Source organism: Cyprinodon variegatus, unplaced genomic scaffold, assembly GCF_000732505.1.
Source record: "Cyprinodon variegatus isolate N-32 unplaced genomic scaffold, C_variegatus-1.0 Scaffold170, whole genome shotgun sequence".
Classification (NCBI taxonomy): Eukaryota; Metazoa; Chordata; class Actinopteri; order Cyprinodontiformes; family Cyprinodontidae; genus Cyprinodon; species Cyprinodon variegatus.
Genome location: NW_015150623.1, coordinates 519118 through 544885, shown reverse-complemented (window position 1 = coordinate 544885; position 25768 = coordinate 519118). Strand labels below are relative to the sequence as shown.

General features: G+C 38.9%; 1 protein-coding gene across 2 annotated transcripts in view; it reads left to right on the top strand.

Moving 5' to 3' along the window:
* The window catches only part of efr3a (EFR3 homolog A), a 108946-nt gene that overhangs the window by 38979 nt on the left and 44199 nt on the right, over nucleotides 1–25768 (top strand). The window contains exons 6-7 of one of the 2 annotated variants that reach the window (XM_015378337.1): nucleotides 4622–4743; nucleotides 18023–18172. In XM_015378337.1, the coding sequence (XP_015233823.1) occupies nucleotides 4622–4743; nucleotides 18023–18172 (272 nt within the window). Of the gene's footprint in view, nucleotides 1–4621; nucleotides 4744–9834; nucleotides 9954–18022; nucleotides 18173–25768 lie in introns of those variants that run through there. The other variant, XM_015378336.1, reaches the window with a different exon arrangement.

The window sequence follows — 25768 nt, the reverse complement described above, 5'->3', positions numbered from 1 at the left end:
AAACTGAGGTAATAACCTTCAGACCAAATGAGGATAGATCCATAGTTGTCTGATAGCTTTAGCTACTACAGCTAGAAAACACTGATTATGACTGAAATCTTGGTGTCATGATGGATTCAGACCTGAACCTTCAGAGGCACATAAAGGCAGTTACTAAGTCAGCCTTTTATCACCTCAAGAACACCCCCAGGATTCAAGGACTAATGTCCAAGCAGGATCTAGAAAAAATAATTTGTGCATTTATCTGTAGTAGAATCGATCACTGCAACAGTTTCTTCACAGGTTTGCCAAAAAAGTCCATCAGACAGCTGCAGCTGATCCAAAATGCTGCTGCCTGTGTTCTCACTAGAACTAAGAAAGTAGAGCATATTAGCCCAGTTCTGAATTCCTTACAAAGGGTGCCAGTAGCTCAGAGTCTGGTTACTTAGCAGAAACAAGGTATTTTATTTAAATCCTGGCCCGGGTCTTTCTGCATGGTATTTGCAGCTTCTGTTAATGTATGCTTAGATTTTCCCAAAACATGACGGCTTTCTACTACAGTCCAAACATGATTGATAATTCCGGTCTCCTGGAACTTATAGAATTGGCCAACAGGCCTGAATCAAATGATGGAATTATGTCCTCACGATCCAGAATCCTGCTAATGACCTTATTATTTGACTCGGGCGTGTTGAAGCAGAGATGCAAGACCCTGATATTCAAGGACTGGAGTTGAAGATTGCTTGTCCTATGTGATGGACAAGTGACCTGTCTCATGTCCCCCTCCCCTGACCCAATAACCAGGCCTAAGTTAAAGCCAACAGGTTTTTGAATCCAGGTTTTTATTGTCAGCCACACAGCAGATGCATTTTTCAGCAGGGTGTTTTAAGTCCTGATGGGAGGAAAAAGCATAAAACATTTTTGTATTATTTTGAAAAAGCCTTATTATAACAAATTCAAAATGTTCAAGTAGGGAGTAGCGGCTTTGATGGTGGGTGTCATGGATTTAAAAAACAGATTTACTGCAGAGATAATTTTGAATTTGATTGAAAATGTCAAGAGACTCAGTTTTAAAATCCACCATAATTGGCAATTAAGCTTTTCCTCAAATATTTCCATGTTTATCACAAATAGAATCTTCATTAATCTCAGAGAGCAACCTGAATACCCCAGCTGGATACTAGAAGCCTCAGATAATTACTTCCAGTTTTCTGCATCTCATCTGTTCATTGTTTCTTTCAATTATCATCATTTTGATTTATATATTTTTTTGCTCCAATCCCAGGACTAAAACTCAGAATCTCCTACTTTCTGTTGTAGGCAGCCGAACCTGAACATGGAATAAACCTGTTAATAGGAATATCATAGGCTAATAACACTCGGCCTTTCTGCCTTTGACTTTAACAATTTAATGCTTTAACAATTAGTGAGCATAATAAAGTTAAAAACGTCCCATTTCACTCGATGGGTTAATGGATCCTCATTTCAGAGCAAGCTTTTTCACTTTCACCCAAGGGAAGTAAAACAAATAGAGCCGTTTGTTCTAGCCACTCTCGCATTGCTTCATTGCTCTGCCACGAGGCATCTGTGAAGCTCCAAGTCTGACATTTTTTTGTTGTTATTTGCATTCTGCACCCTCCTTTATTATAATAATAATAATAATAAGCATTTAGCCTCTACAACCAAAAGAGCTCGTCATTTTCTCTTCAGTTTAAATAAGGATCATAACAATTTGAAGCTTTGATGATATGTGGAGACCCAAAGAATCATTAATGTTTACTCCAAGGAATAGTCCGAAGATTAGTGTAAGAGGAGCTGAAGGCCAACTTTCACAGACCTTCAGGCTACAAGAGTCGCTGGTGATCATCATTAAAAGGGTGAGAGAAAGGGGTGGCTTCTGGAAAGGAAAGAATCATTTTTTGTGGATTAAAAAAAGGCCTCTGGTTAACAGAGCAGTTAACAATAAAAAACAATAGCAAACGATTACAGCTAAAAACATAAAAGGTAAACAAATATTTTTTTTTATTGATTCATTGGCTATATTGATCTCACAGTGGAGAAATCTACTTGTTGCATCGGCATTGTACCGCTCCTTTTTACAAACGGGGTGTAAAAGTCTTTTTCTAAAGGTGCTGCTCAGCTTCTCCACAGTCTGGTGCAGAGGGTGGACGGTCTTGTCCATGATGGATGTAAGCTTGGACTTACATCCTTCCTCTCAGCCACTTCCTCCACTAAGTCCAGAATGCAGCCTAGAATAGAACAGGCCTTTCTTACCAGTTTGTTCAGTCTCATTTGCTCCCGCTCTGTGCTGCTAGGAACCCAGCAGACAACAGCTTAGAGGAGGGCTGGTGCCACCACAGAGTCATAGAAGGTTTTAAGCAAGGGCCCACTCACTCCAAAGGACCTCAGCCTCCTCAGGAGGTGGAAGCGGCTCTGGCCCTTCTTATACAGGGCGTCGGTGGTATGAGTCCAGTCTAGTTTGTTATTGACATGAACACTAGAGACTGACATTTTTTCGGGAATCCCATGGGTCACGGGATTCCCGTGGGATTCCCGTGGGATGGGAGTCAGTATTAGTAACGATCACGTGATTGGGATGGTACAGGATTAAACATTAAGGGGAGCAGACGGGAGTGGGAGCAAACCAATAATAACAAAAAAAAGAAAAACTAGGATCGATGCCAAAAAATAAAATTAAATAGAAAGTAAAAAAAATCCAGCACTGGCGCGCCGCCGCCATTTTGTAGTTTTTTTCCTTGAAGCCTACACTATAATGCGAGTGAAAAAAAACTACACGACCCAAAAACCAACAGTGCTTCCGCTCTGAGTTTTTCCACCCGCGCTAGAAAAAAAAAAAACAAGAATGGGAGTGGTGCAGGAGCAGGAGTCATTCTGAGTGGGAGAGGGATGGGAGTGGGAGTAACTTCACCAGGAGTGGGACGGGACAGGATTTAGATTTCTACTCTGGATCGGGACGGGACACAATTTTTTTTCTGTGGGAGTGGGACGGGACAGGAGTGAAAATCCACTCCCGTGTCAGTCTCTAATGAACACCCTGGTATTTGAAATTCTCCACAGTTTCCACAGACCTCCACAGGTGGGGGTCTTCTCCTGAAGTCGATCACCATCTCTTTGGTCTTACTGGAGTTAAGACACAGGTGGCTCTTCTCACACCAGTCTCCAAAGTCCATGATGACCTCCAGCTCATTCCCCAACAATGGCAGCTATCTGTGTTCTAGTCCAAGGTGTAAAGGGTGAAGAGGAATGGAGACAGAACGATGCCCTGGGAACACAATCAGTGAAATGGAAAACTTGCAAGCTGCTTTTTCCTCTGAAGAATTTTTTTTGTAATGATTCAAGCATTGTGCTCTCCAAACACACCGTTAACCTTAATTTAAGACCCATTACCTTAAGCTACATTGACCTTATCGGGAAGGAACTTCAACTGCAGCAATTCGCCGTCCAAAAGTCCAAATATCTTATTTACAAAAAAGTTTTTTTTTTTTTTTTATTATATATATTTCAAAGCTATAAGGATTTTTCAGAGGTTTACTCCTATTCATTTGAATGCTAGATGTCTGGATTTTCTGTCCCTTTTACAAAAACCAGAAAGTACTCGCAGTGCTGTTACAACGTATTTGATGTGGCGCCTGTAAATCCCTTCAACAAAACTGGCATTGGAAGGCATAGTGGATGTGGTTATTTTTTTGGAAAAAAAAATCTGTAATTAACAACTAAATGTGGTCATTTGGGAACATGCAGATAAGTGGAAAACAATATCTAAAGTACTTATAGAATGGAACAAAATTATTCTATTTCCAAAACTAAAAAGGAGTCTTGGGAAATATAAAAGATAAACAAAGGCCTTCAGCTTAGTGGTATAAGCAGCTTTCTTGCTTATGTTTAACTTAGAAATGCTTGGACTGCTTAATTATGAATTTGTGTAGGGATAAACAATGTCCAAGGCATTGGCATGGGCTTTTAATATTGATACACAGGCTGATTGTATACGTTTGAAACTGTAAAAGTCATCAGACGCCATTTTATTCACCGTCAACATTACTGTGTCCATTATCAGTCCTTAATGTTTGCTTTTTAGGCTAAATTCCTCATTTATGTCTACCAGTCTACGTTTACCAGTTAAAACATTCCTTAGTTTGCTGAGATTTATTGTCACAAGCTTGCATTCCTTCATAGGCAGAACAATCTGGCAGTTGCCACTGGGTCGATTCCAGGTAGTATTAACCTTGATCTCTTTTTACACCCAAACTACTCGTTACAATCATTTTCGAGATTCTTGCAAGTTTGTTCCAAACGGAAAACTAAAGTCACATTTGACACATCTTGTTCCAAAATCATCCTCCTTCATGTTCCATTTCATGGTGCGCCCACCTCCACGCCTTACAGCTGGAATTAAGACTCAACCAAGGTAGCGAGGCCAGATTTATACCAAAACAAACTTCAGAGACCTTCATATATATCTATGTTTACTACTATGTTTACACTTGCTTTATAAAAATTCAAGCTGATCATTAGAAATACTCTGTAGGCAGATCCTCTGCTGGTGTTTTTACCTCCACTCAGTTTATTTTTGGATTTATCCTTTTTCTAAAACTTCCTTCTTCTTGTCTCTTTGTTGTAGTTTGTGAAGTTTGCTAACATCGAGGAGGACACCCCTTCCTACCATCGTCGCTATGACTTCTTCGTCTCTCAGTTCAGCGCCATGTGCCACTCCACTCATGAAGACCCAGAGACCAGAACCAGGTATGTCTTCTCACAGCATCTACTCAACTGTAGTTGTTGTACCGTATTCTGCTGCACTCTCATGGTCAAGTTTACATGGACTGGATGATAAGAATGACAGATTTTAGAACTATTGTCTATGGTTGGATTGTTGCAGGAAAATCTGTGTTAAATATATTATTTCTGAAGCTTCATAAAATTATATCACAACATCACTGTGTCCATTAATTATTGCGAAAATATTCCAAGTGATGTGAAATGTTGTTTTTCAAATGTAATATTCAGTCAGCTGAATGTGGTCTGATGGTATCAGATGCTCACGCTGGACACTAATTTAATGGCCGTAAATGCTGTAGGTAAAAAAGTAGTGGGAGCACAGTGTGTTGTTTTATTTTATTTTTGTGTATTTATAGAGATTACTTTAATTGGATTTTAAAAAAAGGCCTGTCTTTGATTGACCGGTCGGGGTGATTTATTTAAATATAGTTAAACAAGTCGTGAGCTTAGAGATGGAGATAGAGATTGTCAAAGTCGCTCCAGATACGTTTTGAGCTAGGGAGAGTTTAAAAGCTGCTCACTGTTTGCTCAGACAGTAGCTGCACGCTCAAGTTGGTGGATAAAAAAAATACGTAACCTTATTATAGTATATTCACCATCTGTATATTTATCTTTCAACCACCAATCTGTGCTTTTGTTTTGAATTCTAGTGCCTTAACTCTCCGTAGATCATCTGTAGTGAATATATTTCAGGGTTTGGTCCTAATGAAGCTCATCTGAAACCATAAATGTTTCCTGCATCCTTTGAAAAGGTTTAAACAGAAGGTCAGAGGATGGCACATCTAGTTGGCTAGTCTGCTTTGATCAAACTGAATTTTTTTAATGTTTACACTATGTTAACCTTTGACTAGTTAAATACAAAGAAAACCAAACCATCCAATCACAGGATTAACCAAGGCTAAGCTTTTGATTTACTGGATCCAGGTTCAGTTAAAACATTAGGATGATGGATAACTGAGGGAAAAATTATGACTGGGGCTGCAGCAGACAGTCTGTGTGAGACCTGCATCTGTCACCTGCTTCAGGGCATCACAATGCAGGGCACATATCTGTGGTCATTTATTGGATTCACAGTGAGATGCAGCGCTGCTTATAGCACCAAAACAGCCATGACTCAGAGATCCACAGGTACACAGAGGGAGACCCTTTGGCATTATGAAGCTGAATTCATCACTTCTAGCTCAAGATAGTGTAAGAGTTCAAAAAAGACTCATTTATTTGTCTGAGTCAAAAATTGCTGTGGGAGGAATTGCTCAATCTACTCAATTTCCCCAAATCTGAAGAATAGAGCAGGTTGGGGTTCATTAAGCCAAATTGTTGTTGAATTTCACAGTTAGGCTCAATGGAATAGCTTTAAAATCTTCCGTCAGGATTCAGATCCTTCTTCAAAGAAAACCTGCTGCTCGGTTGAAAAGGTCTTCCTCTGGTTACAACCTAACCCTCCTTGTTTTGTCACATCAACATCCACGTCCAGAGAGACCAAGTAACCAACCCCGCATCCCACACATATCCATTATAAAGCAGATATAAATATATCTCCTGCTGATCCATATTTCATAACCTCTCCATTCCACTGAGACCACATGGCTCTGTAACACCTCCTCACGAGTGCTTCGCTTCACTTTCTAACAGAGAAATAAGAGCATAGTGTTGATGAAGGGAGTGAGAATAACTGGCTCACCTAAGACAAATCCTTCTGTCACATGGCTCTCCATCATCTCCAGTGTGGCAAAGAAAACCAAAAAAAAAAAAAAAACATGCAGACCTTCTCTTCCTTTGATCTTTTTGTGTTTCAAAATAAAGTCTGTTTCAAAAAATTGCTGCTTTTTTTTGTTTTGGGGACTTCATTCCTTATATCTGCATAATCAACAGTGTCTTGTGGCAAAGCTGCACCAAAAAAGGCTTAACCTGACAAGTTAATAACTTAACACCAGTGTCTGTTTGTGCAAGTTCATCTGAACTCTATTTACTTCTGCATATAGCCTGATTACTAAACGGTTTCCAAATAGACTGGGTCCTAATCTGAATCCAGCACTCTGGAATAATTAGTCATACGCAGCAATCTTCAGAGGCGAGGGAGGGTTATTTAGAGAAGCGAGCCCACAGGATTAGAGCCGGAGGAACCTTACAAGCCTGTTGGTAGGTGGAAAAACATTCAAAGAAACCAAACAAGCTTTTTAGAGAAACGTTAATCCTTAAATAAAAGAAGCAAGCACAGTCTGCATGTAGGGATAAAAACAAGGCCTTTATTTATACACATTCTAAACGTATGCAGGCGTGCTCATAGTTCTGTAATGACTGTTGCAGCGTTGAGAGCCTGATCACCTTTGGGAGCTAAATACTGAATTCTTATCGTTGAGCCCAAACACAAACCTTAGAAATACTTTTAATTCTGAGGCATTAATTAAAACATAATGAATTTTCAATTTGAGTAACATAATTTAGGTAGTAAGACTCATTAAAGGTCAGAAAACTTAAACTTTAAAAACAACTTTTTTTTTTTTTTATGACTTTTTGATATTTGATTTGCTGCTTTTTAAAAATGTTGACAACATGGAGTAGGGGCTGTTGCATATTATTGACCCGAACTTTATTTCAAGAAAAACAAAACAGAAAAGTAGAGGTTTGTGTAAAAGGATAAATAATTCTGAATTCCATGTTTTGGAAATAACTTCTGGTGTTCCACATGGTTTGCTATTTGGACCCGAGTTATTTTATGTTGTGCTGTTTGTGCTGTAAACTAAAGTTTTAAAGCATAGGATAAAATTAATTGCTTAGGGTTAGATTTAAATAATTTGTAAAAAAAANCTCACTCCAAAGGACCTCAGCCTCCTCAGGAGGTGGAAGCGGCTCTGGCCCTTCTTATACAGGGCGTCGGTGGTATGAGTCCAGTCTTGTTTGTTATTGACATGAACACTAGAGACTGACATTTTTTCGGGAATCCCATGGGTCACGGGATTCCCGTGGGATTCCCGTGGGATGGGAGTCAGTATTAGTAACGATCACGTGATTGGGATGGTACAGGATTAAACATTAAGGGGAGCAGACGGGAGTGGGAGCAAACCAATAATAACAAAAAAAAGAAAAACTAGGATCGATGCCAAAAAATAAAATTAAATAGAAAGTAAAAAAAATCCAGCACTGGCGCGCCGCCGCCATTTTGTAGTTTTTTTCCTTGAAGCCTACACTATAATGCGAGTGAAAAAAAACTACACGACCCAAAAACCAACAGTGCTTCCGCTCTGAGTTTTTCCACCCGCGCTAGAAAAAAAAAAAACAAGAATGGGAGTGGTGCAGGAGCAGGAGTCATTCTGAGTGGGAGAGGGATGGGAGTGGGAGTAACTTCACCAGGAGTGGGACGGGACAGGATTTAGATTTCTACTCTGGATCGGGACGGGACACAATTTTTTTTCTGTGGGAGTGGGACGGGACAGGAGTGAAAATCCACTCCCGTGTCAGTCTCTAATGAACACCCTGGTATTTGAAATTCTCCACAGTTTCCACAGACCTCCACAGGTGGGGGTCTTCTCCTGAAGTCGATCACCATCTCTTTGGTCTTACTGGAGTTAAGACACAGGTGGCTCTTCTCACACCAGTCTCCAAAGTCCATGATGACCTCCAGCTCATTCCCCAACAATGGCAGCTATCTGTGTTCTAGTCCAAGGTGTAAAGGGTGAAGAGGAATGGAGACAGAACGATGCCCTGGGAACACAATCAGTGAAATGGAAAACTTGCAAGCTGCTTTTTCCTCTGAAGAATTTTTTTTGTAATGATTCAAGCATTGTGCTCTCCAAACACACCGTTAACCTTAATTTAAGACCCATTACCTTAAGCTACATTGACCTTATCGGGAAGGAACTTCAACTGCAGCAATTCGCCGTCCAAAAGTCCAAATATCTTATTTACAAAAAAGTTTTTTTTTTTTTTTTATTATATATATTTCAAAGCTATAAGGATTTTTCAGAGGTTTACTCCTATTCATTTGAATGCTAGATGTCTGGATTTTCTGTCCCTTTTACAAAAACCAGAAAGTACTCGCAGTGCTGTTACAACGTATTTGATGTGGCGCCTGTAAATCCCTTCAACAAAACTGGCATTGGAAGGCATAGTGGATGTGGTTATTTTTTTGGAAAAAAAAATCTGTAATTAACAACTAAATGTGGTCATTTGGGAACATGCAGATAAGTGGAAAACAATATCTAAAGTACTTATAGAATGGAACAAAATTATTCTATTTCCAAAACTAAAAAGGAGTCTTGGGAAATATAAAAGATAAACAAAGGCCTTCAGCTTAGTGGTATAAGCAGCTTTCTTGCTTATGTTTAACTTAGAAATGCTTGGACTGCTTAATTATGAATTTGTGTAGGGATAAACAATGTCCAAGGCATTGGCATGGGCTTTTAATATTGATACACAGGCTGATTGTATACGTTTGAAACTGTAAAAGTCATCAGACGCCATTTTATTCACGGTCAACATTAGTGTCCATTATCAGTCCTTAATGTTTGCTTTTTAGGCTAAATTCCTCATTTATGTCTCACATTTACCAGTTAAAACATTCCTTAGTTTGCTGAGATTTATTGTCACAAGCTTGCATTCCTTCATAGGCAGAACAATCTGGCAGTTGCCATTGGGTCGATTCCAGCTAGTATTAACCTTGATCTCTTTTTACACCCAAACTACTCGTTACAATCATTTTCGAGATTCTTGCAAGTTTGTTCCAAATGGAAAACTAAAGTCACATTTGACACATCTTGTTCCAAAATCATCCTCCCTCATGTTCCATTTCATGGTGCGCCCACCTCCACGCCTTACAGCTGGAATTAAGACTCAACCAAGGTAGCGAGGCCAGATTTATACCAAAACAAACTTCAGAGACCTTCATATATATCTATGTTTACTACTATGTTTACACTTGCTTTATAAAAATTCAAGCTGATCATTAGAAATACTCTGTAGGCAGATCCTCTGCTGGTGTTTTTACCTCCACTCAGTTTATTTTTGGATTTATCCTTTTTCTAAAACTTCCTTCTTCTTGTCTCTTTGTTGTAGTTTGTGAAGTTTGCTAACATCGAGGAGGACACCCCTTCCTACCATCGTCGCTATGACTTCTTCGTCTCTCAGTTCAGCGCCATGTGCCACTCCACTCATGAAGACCCAGAGACCAGAACCAGGTATGTCTTCTCACAGCATCTACTCAACTGTAGTTGTTGTACCGTATTCTGCTGCACTCTCATGGTCAAGTTTACATGGACTGGATGATAAGAATGACAGATTTTAGAACTATTGTCTATGGTTGGATTGTTGCAGGAAAATCTGTGTTAAATATATTATTTCTGAAGCTTCATAAAATTATATCACAACATCACTGTGTCCATTAATTATTGCGAAAATATTCCAAGTGATGTGAAATGTTGTTTTTCAAATGTAATATTCAGTCAGCTGAATGTGGTCTGATGGTATCAGATGCTCACGCTGGACACTAATTTAATGGCCGTAAATGCTGTAGGTAAAAAAGTAGTGGGAGCACAGTGTGTTGTTTTATTTTATTTTTGTGTATTTATAGAGATTACTTTAATTGGATTTTTAAAAAAGGCCTGTCTTTGATTGACCGGTCGGGGTGATTTATTTAAATATAGTTAAACAAGTCGTGAGCTTAGAGATGGAGATAGAGATTGTCAAAGTCGCTCCAGATACGTTTTGAGCTAGGGAGAGTTTAAAAGCTGCTCACTGTTTGCTCAGACAGTAGCTGCACGCTCAAGTTGGTGGATAAAAAAAATACGTAACCTTATTATAGTATATTCACCATCTGTATATTTATCTTTCAACCACCAATCTGTGCTTTTGTTTTGAATTCTAGTGCCTTAACTCTCCGTAGATCATCTGTAGTGAATATATTTCAGGGTTTGGTCCTGATGAAGCTCATCTGAAAGCATAAATGTTTCCTGCATCCTTTGAAAAGGTTTAAACAGAAGGTCAGAGGATGGCACATCTAGTTGGCTAGTCTGCTTCGATCAAACTGAATTTTTTAATGTTTACACTATGTTAACCTTTGACTAGTTAAATACAAAGAAAACCAAACCATCCAATCACAGGATTAACCAAGGCTAAGCTTTTGATTTACTGGATCCAGGTTCAGTTAAAACATTAGGATGATGGATAACTGAGGGAAAAATTATGACTGGGGCTGCAGCAGACAGTCTGTGTGAGACCTGCATCTGTCACCTGCTTCAGGGCATCACAATGCAGGGCACATATCTGTGGTCATTTATTGGATTCACAGTGAGATGCAGCGCTGCTTATAGCACCAAAACAGCCATGACTCAGAGATCCACAGGTACACAGAGGGAGACCCTTTGGCATTATGAAGCTGAATTCATCACTTCTAGCTCAAGATAGTGTAAGAGTTCAAAAAAGACTCATTTATTTGTCTGAGTCAAAAATTGCTGTGGGAGGAATTGCTCAATCTACTCAATTTCCCCAAATCTGAAGAATAGAGCAGGTTGGGGTTCATTAAGCCAAATTGTTGTTGAATTTCACAGTTAGGCTCAATGGAATAGCTTTAAAATCTTCCGTCAGGATTCAGATCCTTCTTCAAAGAAAACCTGCTGCTCGGTTGAAAAGGTCTTCCTCTGGTTACAACCTAACCCTCCTTGTTTTGTCACATCAACATCCACGTCCAGAGAGACCAAGTAACCAACCCCGCATCCCACACATATCCATTATAAAGCAGATATAAATATATCTCCTGCTGATCCATATTTCATAACCTCTCCATTCCCCTGAGACCACATGGCTCTGTAACACCTCCTCACGAGTGCTTCGCTTCACTTCCTAACAGAGAAATAAGAGCATAGTGTTGATGAAGGGAGTGAGAATAACTGGCTCACCTAAGACAAATCCTTCTGTCACATGGCTCTCCATCATCTCCAGTGTGGCAATGAAAACCAAAAAAAAACAAAAAACATGCAGACCTTCTCTTCCTTTGATCTTTTTGTGTTTCAAAATAAAGTCTGTTTCAAAAAATTGCTGCTTTTTTTTGTTTTGGGGACTTCATTCCTTATATCTGCATAATCAACAGTGTCTTGTGGCAAAGCTGCACCAAAAAAGGCTTAACCTGACAAGTTAATAACTTAACACCAGTGTCTGTTTGTGCAAGTTCATCTGAACTCTATTTACTTCTGCATATAGCCTGATTACTAAACGGTTTCCAAATAGACTGGGTCCTAATCTGAATCCAGCACTCTGGAATAATTAGTCATACGCAGCAATCTTCAGAGGCGAGGGAGGGTTATTTAGAGAAGCGAGCCCACAGGATTAGAGCCGGAGGAGCCTTACAAGCCTGTTGGTAGGTGGAAAAACATTCAAAGAAACCAAACAAGCTTTTTAGAGAAACGTTAATCCTTAAATAAAAGAAGCAAGCACAGTCTGCATGTAGGGATAAAAACAAGGCCTTTATTTATACACATTCTAAACGTATGCAGGCGTGCTCATAGTTCTGTAATGACTGTTGCAGCGTGGAGAGCCTGATGAACTTTGGGAGCTAAATACTGAATTCTTATCGTTGAGCCCAAACACAAACCTTAGAAATACTTTTAATTCTGAGGCATTAATTAAAACATAATGAATTTTCAATTTGAGTAACATAATTTAGGTAGTAAGACTCATTAAAGGTCAGAAAACTTAAACTTTAAAAACAACTTTTTTTTTTTTTTATGACTTTTTGATATTTGATTTGCTGCTTTTTAAAAATGTTGACAACATGGAGTAGGGGCTGTTGCATATTATTGACCCGAACTTTATTTCAAGAAAAACAAAACAGAAAAGTAGAGGTTTGTGTAAAAGGATAAATAATTCTGAATTCCATGTTTTGGAAATAACTTCTGGTGTTCCACATGGTTTGCTATTTGGACCCGAGTTATTTTATGTTGTGCTGTTTGTGCTGTAAACTAAAGTTTTAAAGCATAGGATAAAATTAATTGCTTAGGGTTAGATTTAAATAATTTGTAAAAAAAAAAAAAAAAAAAAAAAAATAGTGACTATTTTAGAATAGTTTGATATAAATAGGTTATCGATTAGTGACATTAAAGCTGTTCTAAAGGACTTTCAGTTTTGGTCAATTTTGGCTCCCTCACTGCAGAAAAGCTGTATTTATTTTAATTTTTTTTGCCTACGTGGAACTACATTTCTGTTTTCAGTGGCTGTGTGAAAAATGTACAGCAATGAGGTAATGAATATAATTGAGGTGAAAAAATGTTATATTTAAGACGACGCTGAAAATAAGAAACATTTATCTTTTTTTGTACTATATTAATGCAAATACAGTCACTAAGGGAAACTTGTACGCATCAACTTCTATCGTTGTTCCCGATGTGGAAGTGGCGTATTCCGTAAAGCAGTCTGCGCATTTATAGTTTGATGTGGCAGGGTTATTACCACCCTCTTTAATCTGCTTAGTGTCGGAAAAAGCGGGCCATGACAGAGGTTGAATAAGAGAGGTGTCCTTCAACTGTAATTCAACCTCTAATCACAAAAGTTTGAACAGTTACTCATTATTGGTTTAAAAACAAAATGTTTTTGATGTAACATTTAAGTTTAATAGCATTTAAATCAAAACTATAGACAGATCTTTTAAAGATAATCAGATCATTTTACTTTTATCTATTACATATTGCAAATATTTCTGAAGAAAGTACTGGATAAAAAATTATGTTGAATGTTTTTGCATTTTACAGTAAAATTTGGTAAATGTTTATTCAAATTATTAGAGAGATAATATTCAAACTTAAATGCTGCAATAAAAAGGTTGACTGATGTTTGATTTTATCCAAGGCATGTATTATGTCCGGAATTCTGCAGGGTTGGTTACTTGGGTCCTCACATTTTCCCTCCTCTGTATTCCTTCATGAGATGTTATTTAACATACTTACTTGATGTTGCATTTGTGTTTCTATTGTTTATTTTCCTGTCCAAGTTGAATAACTGTGTGTGGGTGTTGGTTTAGGAATGTAATTTCTTGGCAGAACTTTGGTGAACAGAGTAAAACTCCCTGCTCACCACCAGTTCCGTTGCTTCCAGATTTAAAGTTTAGAAGAAAATTTGGATTTTTCCCTGTTGCTTTTATTTTCTAGGAGCGTGACTCTAAAGCCGACCATGGCAGTGAAAGTAAATATTATGTTCAAAGTAATAATCTTTTTATTCTCATATGTTTATATTGAAATGAATAAAACATAATAAGCTGCTTTTATTTTATTCAATAAGACTGATTTAGCACATAAATTAAATATAGCATTTATTGTTTTGAAGATGAAGCTCCTCAACACTGCCAGTCCTATTATTATGAGGAGAATAAAAATAGCTTTTGAATGGATGCATTGTGGGTCACGGTGGGTTGTCACCTTCTGACAGGGTCGGCTTTTGACTCTAATAAAGATGAGCAGAGGCTGGAAACAATATCCGAAGTCTCTCCTGTCTCATTTACTGGGAAAATAGCCAGCTACCTTCAGAGCTGCTAACATTGTTTGGTAAACCTTTGAAACGGCAGCTGAGACCTCTGAGTGGTGGAGATATTTGGGCAGAAAATGGGACTTTCATTTCTATTTGTATGTATGATGGGGGGTTTGGATGCTGTTTGGGGGTATTTTTGAGATACGATTTCATACCTCGCAGTATAGACGGCACTCTTCTGTATTTCATTATTCTTTTTTGTGGCGTCTCAGGTGGTAGAGATGAATTCCCAAATAGGATTTAAGAGAAGCAGCTGGAACATGCCTGAGGAGGGATCGCCTGCCCTTCTTTTTTGTATAATTGTTCTTAGAGTTTTTATGTCCAAAGCTGAAAGGTAAAAAGCATTGTACCTTTTGACTGGTCCAAACATCTGGGACCATCCGGGTTCTGCAGACCCAGTCTGGTGCAATGATTGGGGAATAAGTGGCTGGTTAACACTTTGTGTCAGACCCAAACTTTTATACCAACAAAAAAAACATGAAAGTTTTTGAGCTAACTTTAGTTATAATTAACTTTTATTTGTCTACTACAGGTTTACACACCTAAAACCTTTCGACTATTCCAGTTAAATGAGATTAGTTTAATTAAATGCAATTAAAAATTCAATTAAAATATCCCAGTTCAATCAACACTGACAGTCATTTCAAGACTAATGAAATCAGTTTTCCTCTCTAGTTATTTATTAGTTAAATAAAATTTTAATTAATTCACAGTAAGGAAAGTTCTGTTTAATTCAGTTTAACAAACTTTTACATCATGCCAAGAAGTCTTGTCACCATCATATAAGAAAAGCTGCAGATTAGACGACGTTCTGAAGCTGGTGTCTGGTGTTACTGCAGGATTCAGAAAGTTAATCCTCTCATCCCGTGACTCAGATGAATCTGGGGGACAAAGGTTGGTCTACTCCTCTGGGTCCGACAGGCTGCACAGGAAGGGCCCCTGACCCAACGGGTCCCCAGCATGAGACGGAGCACGTAGTATCCCACTAGTCGGCCTGTGTAACTTTTCCAAACTGAGGCTCAGCAGGAGGTCCAGTTGTTTTAGAAAACACATCAAAGAGGCGGCTTGGACTTTTGCGTCTTGCAGAGTGATGGTACCGAACCAAGAGCCCAAAGAAAACCATCCAATGCTTTCAATGTAACTGAGCCGTCTGTTTGTTCCAGTGCAGCAGAGCTGTGTTCTTTACCGACATTAGACATCTTTCTGAATCCTGCCTGTGTCATCCAGGCCATAGCAAACAGAACAGGTTTGAATCAAAAGCAGCTGGACTTTTGCTGAGCTTTTCTAAATATGTTTCAACAATTAACCACGAGTCATCAGGTTTACAAAGGTTTAAGCTTTTGTTTTTAAGCCCGTCTCTTCCGAATCAACTATTCCTCCACATCCTGGAGGAGGGCATGAAGTTTTCCACAGAATAAAGGTCAGAGAGGAGAGAGGATTGCTTTCTTGTTTTTTTTCCTGTTCTCTGAACTGAGAGCCTGTTTTACAGTTAATCAAATAAAAAATTAATTAAATTAAAGTTGCAACTATCATTTTTTTTGTAAGATATCAATTAGTCTATCAATAATTATATAGATTTATCAATTGATCTAAGAAGCGATGCTCTGAGTAAATAACAAGCCTGAATAAACAAAGTAATCTCCTTGTTTGGCAAAATGGAAAATTTAACAAGTGGCAGAATTACTTTTGCAATCAATAAATCCGTTGACAACTTTTTAATAACGGAAAAAATGAATAGATAGAAAAAGGTGCGAGATTGAGGTGAGAGATTTTGTCTTTGAGTTTTGGTGCTTGAGTTCCGGTGTTCTGTGAGATGAGCATACCCTGTCAGACCAGCATTTATCCCTTCAGCTTTGTTCGAAAAATAGACTTTAAACTATCTCACCTTGGTGTATCCCTGTAGTAATGCACAAAAAAACAATTTTAGGTAAGAGCACCATATGCTTAAAAAAACACCAACAAGTAAGACATTTGATTGTATTATTGTACATGACAAGAGGGATACACGCCTGTTTAAGTAGTTTAGTTTATTTTTTGTACAAAACTAAAGAGATAAACTGGTTTTGACTGTGGGTATGCTGGTCTGACTGGGTATGCTCATCTGACAACACCAGATACAAACCATCTAAAGACAAAAGTTTCTTTTTATCTCTGTCAAGTAGTGTTTTTAGTCAATTTTTTTTGTCTGTCTTTCTTTGTACAGGATAACTTGAATAAACAGATTTTAATGCAATTTTATCAAAGGTGAGCCTCAGTCAGTGGCACATCCACAAATGTTTCATAGGGGGAGCCAGATGGCCCCACTAAAAATCTTGGGGTGGCACATTGAAACTAAAAGCCATAATTTCAGGGTTTGAATCTACTATTGTGGTAAACCTGCCTATAGAAATCATAAAGACTTCATACAATTTTGGTGATGATACAAAAAAAAAAATTCCTGCATCCGCATCATGATTATGAAGCGGATGCAGGAATTTTTTTTTTGTATTCTTTAACATTATTCGGCAGAACCCTCCTAAACCAGAGGGTGGCAGCAGTGCTTATTGACAGCTTTAGCACCCAAATCCAAAAAGTCTAGAAGCATTATGCTGAAGTTAAAAACACAGGAAAGGTGAGCCATGCCTCGCAGAACAGACACCAGAGGCTGCAGAAACATGCTGGGCCTTAATTAGAAACATATGAAAGGATTTTTAAGAACAATTTTTACCAAAGGTGCACCTCATGCCAAGGAACAAGTCATTAAAATATGGTAATGATCCAAATCATGTGAGTATTAGCTAAAGCTAAAAGTCACAATATGGTGCAACATTTTCTGCTTGGCAGAGATGTGTGCTCTCTGATTGCTTTTCTAGTTTTATTAATGTTTTTTGGTTTAATTACTGCTTTGAGTTTCCTGTTTTGTTATTAAATCTTTTAGAGTCTGTGCACTTTGGTTAACGAGTGTTTAATTAATGAAATTATTCCAATAAATAATGAATCACATTTAATTACTTCAGCCCAACTCCTAAAAACCTCTGGATGTTTATTACCGGTACTTATTTATTTGTTCTTGGTAGTGAATGAGGTGATGATTCTGTGAACTTCAGCAAGGTTCTCTGGACCTTTAGATGGTCTTTATGGAGCCTCAGTGGCCCCAGGATGTCTCCTGGGCAGCAGTGTCAGTGATCCAGCCTTGTCTGTTCCAGTTCTAAAAACAAAACAAAAAAAAGATGTTTATTGTGGCTTTGACTGTAGATATAGCTGGTTTAGCTGACTATTGCCATTTCCTGACCTATGAAGTTTAAGCAGATCAGTCTCATTTAAATATATATTCTCGTTTTTCACATTTCACAACAAGAATCAAGGTGTGAAGCTTTGCTGCTGGAAGAAAATCTTTTTCTTTTTGCCTAATTATCTTTTTCTTTTTTCAACATATTAATGCTGACAGAATGTCAGATGAATTTTTTTTTTTAGCAAACATTTATTTCAGCGAAATTTAAACAAAATGACTTGAATTAATCAGTTTGGTCCAGACTTCAAAGATAAAATAGGACCTAAAATATTTCAGTGTTTTACTCAAGAGAAAATTCATTTAGTCAGATTTTCTGCTTTTCTTTAGCTCTTTAGCTCTGTCGTGTTAAATCTGTCTTAATAAAAATCGGCCATTTTATATAAGTACAAACTTCCAGTGTACAGGAAATAACCTCCAATGCTTCATCTTACCAAACAGTCTGAGATCTCCTGTATCTGTTCTCAGGATCCGTGTTGCTGGGATCAAAGGTCTTCAGGGTGTGGTGAGGAAGACTGTGAACGATGAGCTGCAGGCCATCATCTGGGAGCCTCAGCACATGGAAAAGCTGATTCCCTCCATGCTGTTCAACATGCAGGACGCTGAGGACCTGGACAGGTACTGAACTCCACACTGAGGTTCTGTTTGTTTGTCAGAGGCGTCCTCACATGACACACATTTCTAACTAATGGATAAGTATCTAAGGTTGTTTTTTTTTCCCACCTACATCTGTTTCTGCTGATGTTTTCAGTTTTCTAGCAGTGCAGAGTTTACACCATCTTCGTTTGGTCTGCTTTAAAAATTCCCATGAACTTTCAGGATACTTTGGATCCAAAATAAAATGTTCCATTAGCTCCAGTCACATCTCTTTGGGTGTATCTGGTACAGTTTCCTATCCTCTGTCTGGAGTAATCCCCGTCATCATATGCCCAAACCCCAGACCTCCTAACTTTCATCCGGATCTGGGTCATTGTGCAGATAACAAAAGCTTCTAAATCCTGAAGCTGCATTGTTCCTGAGAGCTCTCTGACACTACGTGTTCCTGCACGAGGTCTGCAGTTCATTTTGAGATTCAGGAGGAAAGATTGATGCTGCTAATCTTTGGTCTTTTTTTTGCCAGCTGTTCTATGTGGTTCAATTAGTGAGTTATGGAAATATACAACAGAAATCATGACCTTGCAAATGGATGAGAAGAGAATTAACTAGAACTCAACAAACTGCATCACATTCAAGCATGAAAAATAAATATTTAGTTTTCTTATCGGAAGACAATTCCTTTATACTATGGCTCCCATTAAATATTAGTAGGCAAACAATATCCAAACTTTCTAAGGTTTTTAAATGTGAGGCTGCACAGTCCAGAGTTAGAATCATCAAAGCTTGTGATGGAGGTCTGTGATGAAGGAATACTCTCTGGTTTAAGCCTGGGCTCTGGTCATACTGCTGCAGTAAGTCTTGTGCCTAAAATGATTCATACCCCTGACGGATTTTGATGTGACATTGTTTTAATTACCATATGAAGTTTTGTCTTGATAAGCATCTCTAAAAGCATAAAAATGGAAAAGCAGGTTTAATTCTAAAAAATAAACAAATTTTTCTGTTTGCACAATATTTTCAATAGGTTTTAATGTTCCAGAATGATTAAGATCTTTTTACATATTAGCTTCAAAATATCATAAAATTAATAAACCTTTATTTTTTTTTTACTTTTGTTTTTTTTGGGGTTGTTTTTTTTTTTAAAACTTAGTTTCTTTTTAACTTTGTTTGCTAGCAAACTTTAGGGCATCCTTGGCATCACCCTAATCTTCAGCTTTCTCCCCCATCCAGAATGTTAATGATTCCCAGGCAGAATCATTAATCTAAAAGACTTTAAAGTTAAGTCTTTTAGCTAATCTTTTGGGTATAAATAATTGTAGTTTTAATTGTGTGCCAAAGTGAAGCATATGCCAATAATATCTTTGCAGCTTCTGTATTAAAAGCTGAGGGCAAGGTTTCCTTAATTTTCCTATTTGTTTTTATTAATCCTCATTTCCTCATATTGAAGGTTTTAAAGTTTTGAAAATTTCAAGTTTATTGTAATCTTACTTTTAGGACTGGACAGAAACACAGACACGTGCATCTATTCTAAAGTGAGATTTATTTGAAATATTGATAACAGAAACTCTGCTTTGCTTTCAGTGCTTTTTGACCTGTAATCAGCTTCACCATTTTCTTTACATATCTTCATCTCTTCATCATAGATCACCTTGTTTCCCTCCTTTCTCTCATTTCCCTCGTTCCTTCTTATTTCATCCGTTTGGTTTCCATGTGAACTAAAATCTATTTTTGGATCCTCTCCTGTTCTTCTTTCTGGGCTGCTTTCTTATTTCTTTCCTCTACTGACTTTTCTTTTTCCACATCCAGAGAGGACGTCCTTCCAGGATGAAATGAGAAATTTGCTCCAAAGTCGGGGATGCCTTGTTGCGTCGTTCTGTTATGTGCTAAGCATCTTTGCGTCCACCTGCTGAAATTTAGACCCATGGGTTTCACCTCCAGTCAGCAGATAATCGCCTAGCCCAAATTTAAACTTCAAAGTTCTTCTTTAAACTGAATCATTTTTTGCTCTGGTCTGAGGTCTTCATGTGTTTCCCAGCTGATCTCAGCCGTATGGGATTTAGCTGCAGCTCTGGGATCTGCTCAGTAACAGACCTGCGAGCTTCTGCAGCTCTGTGTTTGTAGAATCAGGGTGGGAAATAAAAAACAATGGTAACTTGGTGTTGATTGCTTTGCAGCATACTGCTGTTAGTGTTTCAAACACTCAGCAGGAGCTGTTTTCAAATGACGATCTGAGCTAATGTGGCCTTCTTGGTCTCTTATATGTGGAGCCTCACTTCTCTTTGACACAAACTGGCTGTGATTCTAATAGCATTAATATAGACTTGACTTTTTGACTTTACATCTTTGAATTCAGATTGATGGATTTATTAGCTGAATCTTCTCAAAACCCTAAAAAAAAGTGTTTGGTACATTAATGAGGAATTTTTCTGTGGTTCAGTCGTCCACCGGGAGACTTTCCATTCACCATAAAACATGTCTGCCTCTGAGGGTGGAGGATGGATAGGAAAAGAACTGTGCTGTTGTTTTTTTTCCACCCTGAACAAACAAAGCATTTTAGGATAAGATTGTTGCCTGTTGCAGCCGTGGTTAGTTTACCCCCTGGATCAGTGTTGAGGGATTTCTACTGAATCCTACGTGGGTCTGATGGACGGCGGCAGTCAAGGCTGTCGGATTTGTCTTAATTGCTTCTTGGGGACAGTGGACGTGTCCAGCCTGCAGAGGGAGCGAGGGAAAAGCTTTGTTGGTCTCGACGCTTAAATCCCCGCCTGTGTTTGTCTCCCACCTCGTAAACAGAGCCAGTGTCCGCTCACCAAGACTGATATGAAGATGTCCACCTGAAAATGACTTTGACCTCCAGCTGCTGTGTGTTTGATTATCTGCTTTGCTGCTACACAACCTTCCCTTCAGCTTTGCTTCTGTAAACATCTTCATATCTGATAAAACCCAAACAGGCAGTGAATAGAAATGGACTCTGGATGAAGAAGGGAGGTAGTTTTAATGTATTCACTTAGAGCAGGAGTTAAATCTTTGATGTTCTTTTATCCCTACAACATTAATCGAAACCGTCCATCTGGAATCTCTTCATGGTTCCGCTTCCTGTAAAAGACGCTACCTTACAAAGCTTCCCTCTGAGGGCTGCTTTATACTCAGAAACCAGGTTCTCTGCATGTGTGTCGCAGTGAATGCAAATGTGCCCCCGCCCCCTCCGCAGACCAAAATTATAGTTGACCGCAAAAAGTGCCACAGACAGGAGGCCTCTGATTGGTCTACATCCGCTCTACACTATGCGTATTTCCTGTTTGGTACCCTACCGGTTTGTTTTGTTTTTAAGACCGCCATTGTGGAAAACGACTCGTGAAGTTGGGCCAGCTAGTAGAGCGAGGTGTGCGAGAACACTGGGACCCTTTTTCCCCCTGGATTCCCGCTCATTTTCGCCCTCATGTCCCTCCATTGTCACACAAACTTGCCCCCTTTTCCTCTACTTCTTGGCCGTATCTAGACCCACAGCTAGTTCTTGATAGTCCCTCTTCGTTGTGACGTGGAATAACATAGCGCAGACCATGCTTCAATATTGGGCATAAATCAAAAATATCTGCGACGAGCTGACTGTGACACACTGCTCCTGGAGTATAACCAGCCCTTAATAGCAATTATGCCAAGACCACTGCACAAATATGGCTTTGCATGCAGGACACTACTGCTAACAATAAGGAAGCTCAAATACCAGGACTGGATCATCAGAAAAGTCAACTTGATGGGCTTGAGAAGGAAATCTTATGTAATCTATTGCTCTCACTGGAGTGGTTCACAGCCTAGTCTACAGGGGCTCAGATGTGGATCAGTGTTTCCAAACCCATCGTCTTGAGATTTGAAAGGGTAGGGTGCCTTCTCCAGGTTGCTGAAGATGTCCAACCCCAAGTGCAGGAGTTGGTGTCTCAGGATTGTTCATGAATGAGGGAACAATAGAGCAGGAGATTGTGTAACATCTACAATAAAGCATGCTCTGTTGATATGTCATGGTGAATGGAGAGTTGAAGTTAAAATCTCGATTTACTGGTCGATCTACCTTCTTACCCTCATCTGCGGTCATGAGCTTTGCATCATGACCAAAAGATTGAGAGTTTGGAAACAAGAGGCCAAAAAAATTTTTTTCTCTGCAGGGTGTCTGGGATTTCCCTTAGAGATAGAGTGAGAAGTTCAGCTGTCGACGAGTGAGTCTGAGTAGAGCCGCTGCTTCTCAACGTTACTCCTTGACACCTCCGTGGTGAGGTCTTTTGGGAAGGTCAAACGAATAGGACCCTGCCCCTGATAAGCAGAATTTGGATGGACCAATGTTTTTATTTAGTTGATTTACCTGTCCAGTTAAAGCTTGGTACCCCGTTTCCATTTTGAAGCCCTGCCCTGTCATAAGTTGTCTCCGCATTGTAAAAGCTGTGCTGATGTTAGACTCGTTATTATTTTTCTCTTTTTGGTTATGTCTCTTGCCTTTCTGAAAAATAGCATGAATGTTCTTCCACTGGAACATAAAGTGGCAGGCAGAATGAACTACAGTTGTTTTTGCTCGTTAAAAACTCCTCCGCCACTGACTGCAAGTTTCCATATATGAGTAAAATATGTAGGATGAGAAGTGTTTTCCCCTTTCGGATACTCCGATCAAAATTGGCGAGGAAACATGGCCTCTCCCATCGCCTGTCCTGCCCCCTATGAGTTTTTAACTACTAGTTCTAAGCTATGAGATCAGTTTGGTTTCTGATGTGATGTTTTTAGATTTTCATAAAAGGTGAATTTTTTTTAAGCATTTCTTCAATTTTGCAAGTAAAAAGGCAAATTTGTCACACAACGTCCCTTTAAAGATTGCATAAATTGGATCCATTTAGTTTTAAGATGATTCAAAATTAAAAAATTTGGTTAAGATTAATTTATTCTAGATGCAAAAGCAATAAGAGTTAAAGTCCAGCTTTCCTGTTAGATCTTTCTTTCCTTCTTGCATCATGTGTCACATCTGTCATTTGATAAATTCAGACTATAATTTCTTTTCTGTTTTACACCATTTTTAACACTTCTTACCCAGAAGCAAAAACATAGAAGAAAGCTTAATTTTACTACTTTATTAAACCATGACAATCCACCTTCAATTACAGCAGGGGTTTCATTTTTGTCTATCATTTCCACACTTCTAACAAGCAATAAGCATTTAATTTCCCATGAACTGCTTGTGTGGGCTGACAGTAATTGCTTTGTTTCCCTCTTGAGACGCGGCTGCCTGGAGTCCATATGTGACCGGGCTCTCTACTGGGGAAGTGATTTACCTTTACGTTGTTTTATCAAAGTAACAAATGGCTCTGGCTGCTGTAAGGATGAAGGCGGAAATACGGGCCCGTAAAGACTGGAACTACTTGCAGGATTTTCTTTGTCGTCTTTGTTTGGTGCTCAGTGATCAACAAGGCGGCTCACTGAGACAATCTGTACGAGAGGTTTGGAAAACAGAAAAAATGCATTTCTTCGGACTGCTTTTGACCAATTATTGTGACTCAATCTGGAAAACAGAAGCAGGAAATTATACTAATTAGTATTTGATTTAGAGTTACCCTAATCATGACACTGAGGTTCATTGGGCAATCACTTGGCACCCAGTACAGACCTCTGCTCCCTGACCCCCTCCACCCCTGTTGGTCTAAGGAACGTCTCCTGTAGTGTTTTTTGGCTAAATGCGGTCAAGCATCAGGTTCCAAGCGTTGAGCCCCAGGCTTTGGCTGATGAGTTCCTCTCAGGCCTAATATCAGGTGATTCCCCCTTATTCCTTTACAACAGGGGTGGCCAATTCCAGTTCCTAAAGGCTGGTATCCTGCAACTTTTAGATGTGCCTATGCTGCAACACACCTATATCAAGTAATTAGATAATTGAGAGGACTCACTCTGGGGGAACGGACTTTACTGAGGAGGTAACTGCCAATTGATTCAGGACTAAGGATGGATCTAAAAGTTGCAGGATACCGGCCCTCGGGAACTTTAACTGCCAAACCCTTCCTAATAGGAAAGATTACCTGCTCCCTGTGACCTTGTTTCACTGAGTTCCTAGAACTTCTCCTCACTGAAACGTCCAGGCGCTAACCCAGCCTGTGCTTCTTGTTTTTATGCAGTACTCTGATTGAACTGGGGAATTCTAGACAATATAGACAAACCAGAACTTCAGCTGTAGTCATTTGTAAGTCATACCTATGGTAAATGGGTATGGACATTGTGAGATGTCAAAATCCCGGATATTAGCAACTGAAAATGGTTCCCTTCATTGTCGTTCCAGTTGCCCGGTATGCCTTGGGGAACTGGTGACATATTTAACCAGAGGGTCTTTGATTTGGCATTAGTGCTGCTGACTGTTCTAGGATTTATGTTGGTTTGGCTGCTTGATCTGGATGGTTTTCTTCAGAAGTCTAGGAGATGTGTCTCACTGGGAAGAAAACCCAGGGTACACCTAGAAATTACTGGAGGCTTTGAAGAGCCCTGGAGGATCATCAGCATATGTGGAGAAAGGATCATTAAGGACTACTGGACCACTTACCTGATAAATGGGAACTGATGACTCTTTATTCAGAGTAAACGTTTGACATAAAAGTATTCTTGTGTCTTCATACCCACGGAATATAGAGTTTTTCCACATATAACATCTTAAAGATGTATTTTCCAAAAACCAGCAGTGTTTGACGTTTTCAACTATTTGCTTCTAGCTTATTGGACTCTAAGTATTTTCTCATAGCGTGTCAGTTTGTATTAAACACTGAGCCATTTACTGTGTGTTTATTAGCTGTTGGGATATCACTAAGTAGGCAGTCTAGATTACAATTAATTACAATTACATTTGTCCCTATTTTCTTTCCGTTTTCCTCTGTCTGCCTGGCTGCTGCCGAACCTGGAATCATTCAATGGGCTCAACAAATGTGGGCTCATTTCATTCTAGCACAGAGGACCAACAAGAACCACTAGTCTTTCCTCCTCTGTCCTTCTTTTACTTTCCCAATGAAAGTGCGTCTAGCTGAGCTTCTGTTTTGATGCGTCTACAAACCACTTTCAGTGCTAAACTAATGCAATCTTTACCAAAAGTTTCCCTTTTTCACTACAGTAGCGCCTTATGGTGAGCTTATTTTACCGAGTTGGACCCACTTTATGGAGTATGCAATATGGCCTTCAGATTTGATCACAATATTTTGGGCCACAATATTATATCTGGCTCTAGGTCATAGCCCTAATAACCCAAATACTGGCATAAAATTAAAACTGACATCATCAGATAGGCTGCTGCAATAAACCAAGTATGTTAAATAGTACGGCTGTGCCACTAAACAGCACAGAATAATGTCGTTTCAACTTTTTTTCCCATATACAATCGTTGTTATTCTTTAGGAAATCGATTTTTCAGATGGCAGAGGGACCGATCACATCCTAGTCAGTAGAGCACCAGCAATTTTATGTTTTCATGTTAAAGTTTTATAATAGTTTTTATTTGCCAACATTAGATCCGCCACAAACAGGTCTTGAAAAATGAAAGCTGGGAAAAAGTATTTATAAAATAGAGCTTGAGTTTTGTTTGGTGCTGAGAGTTCAGACTCCTGGTGGCCTCAG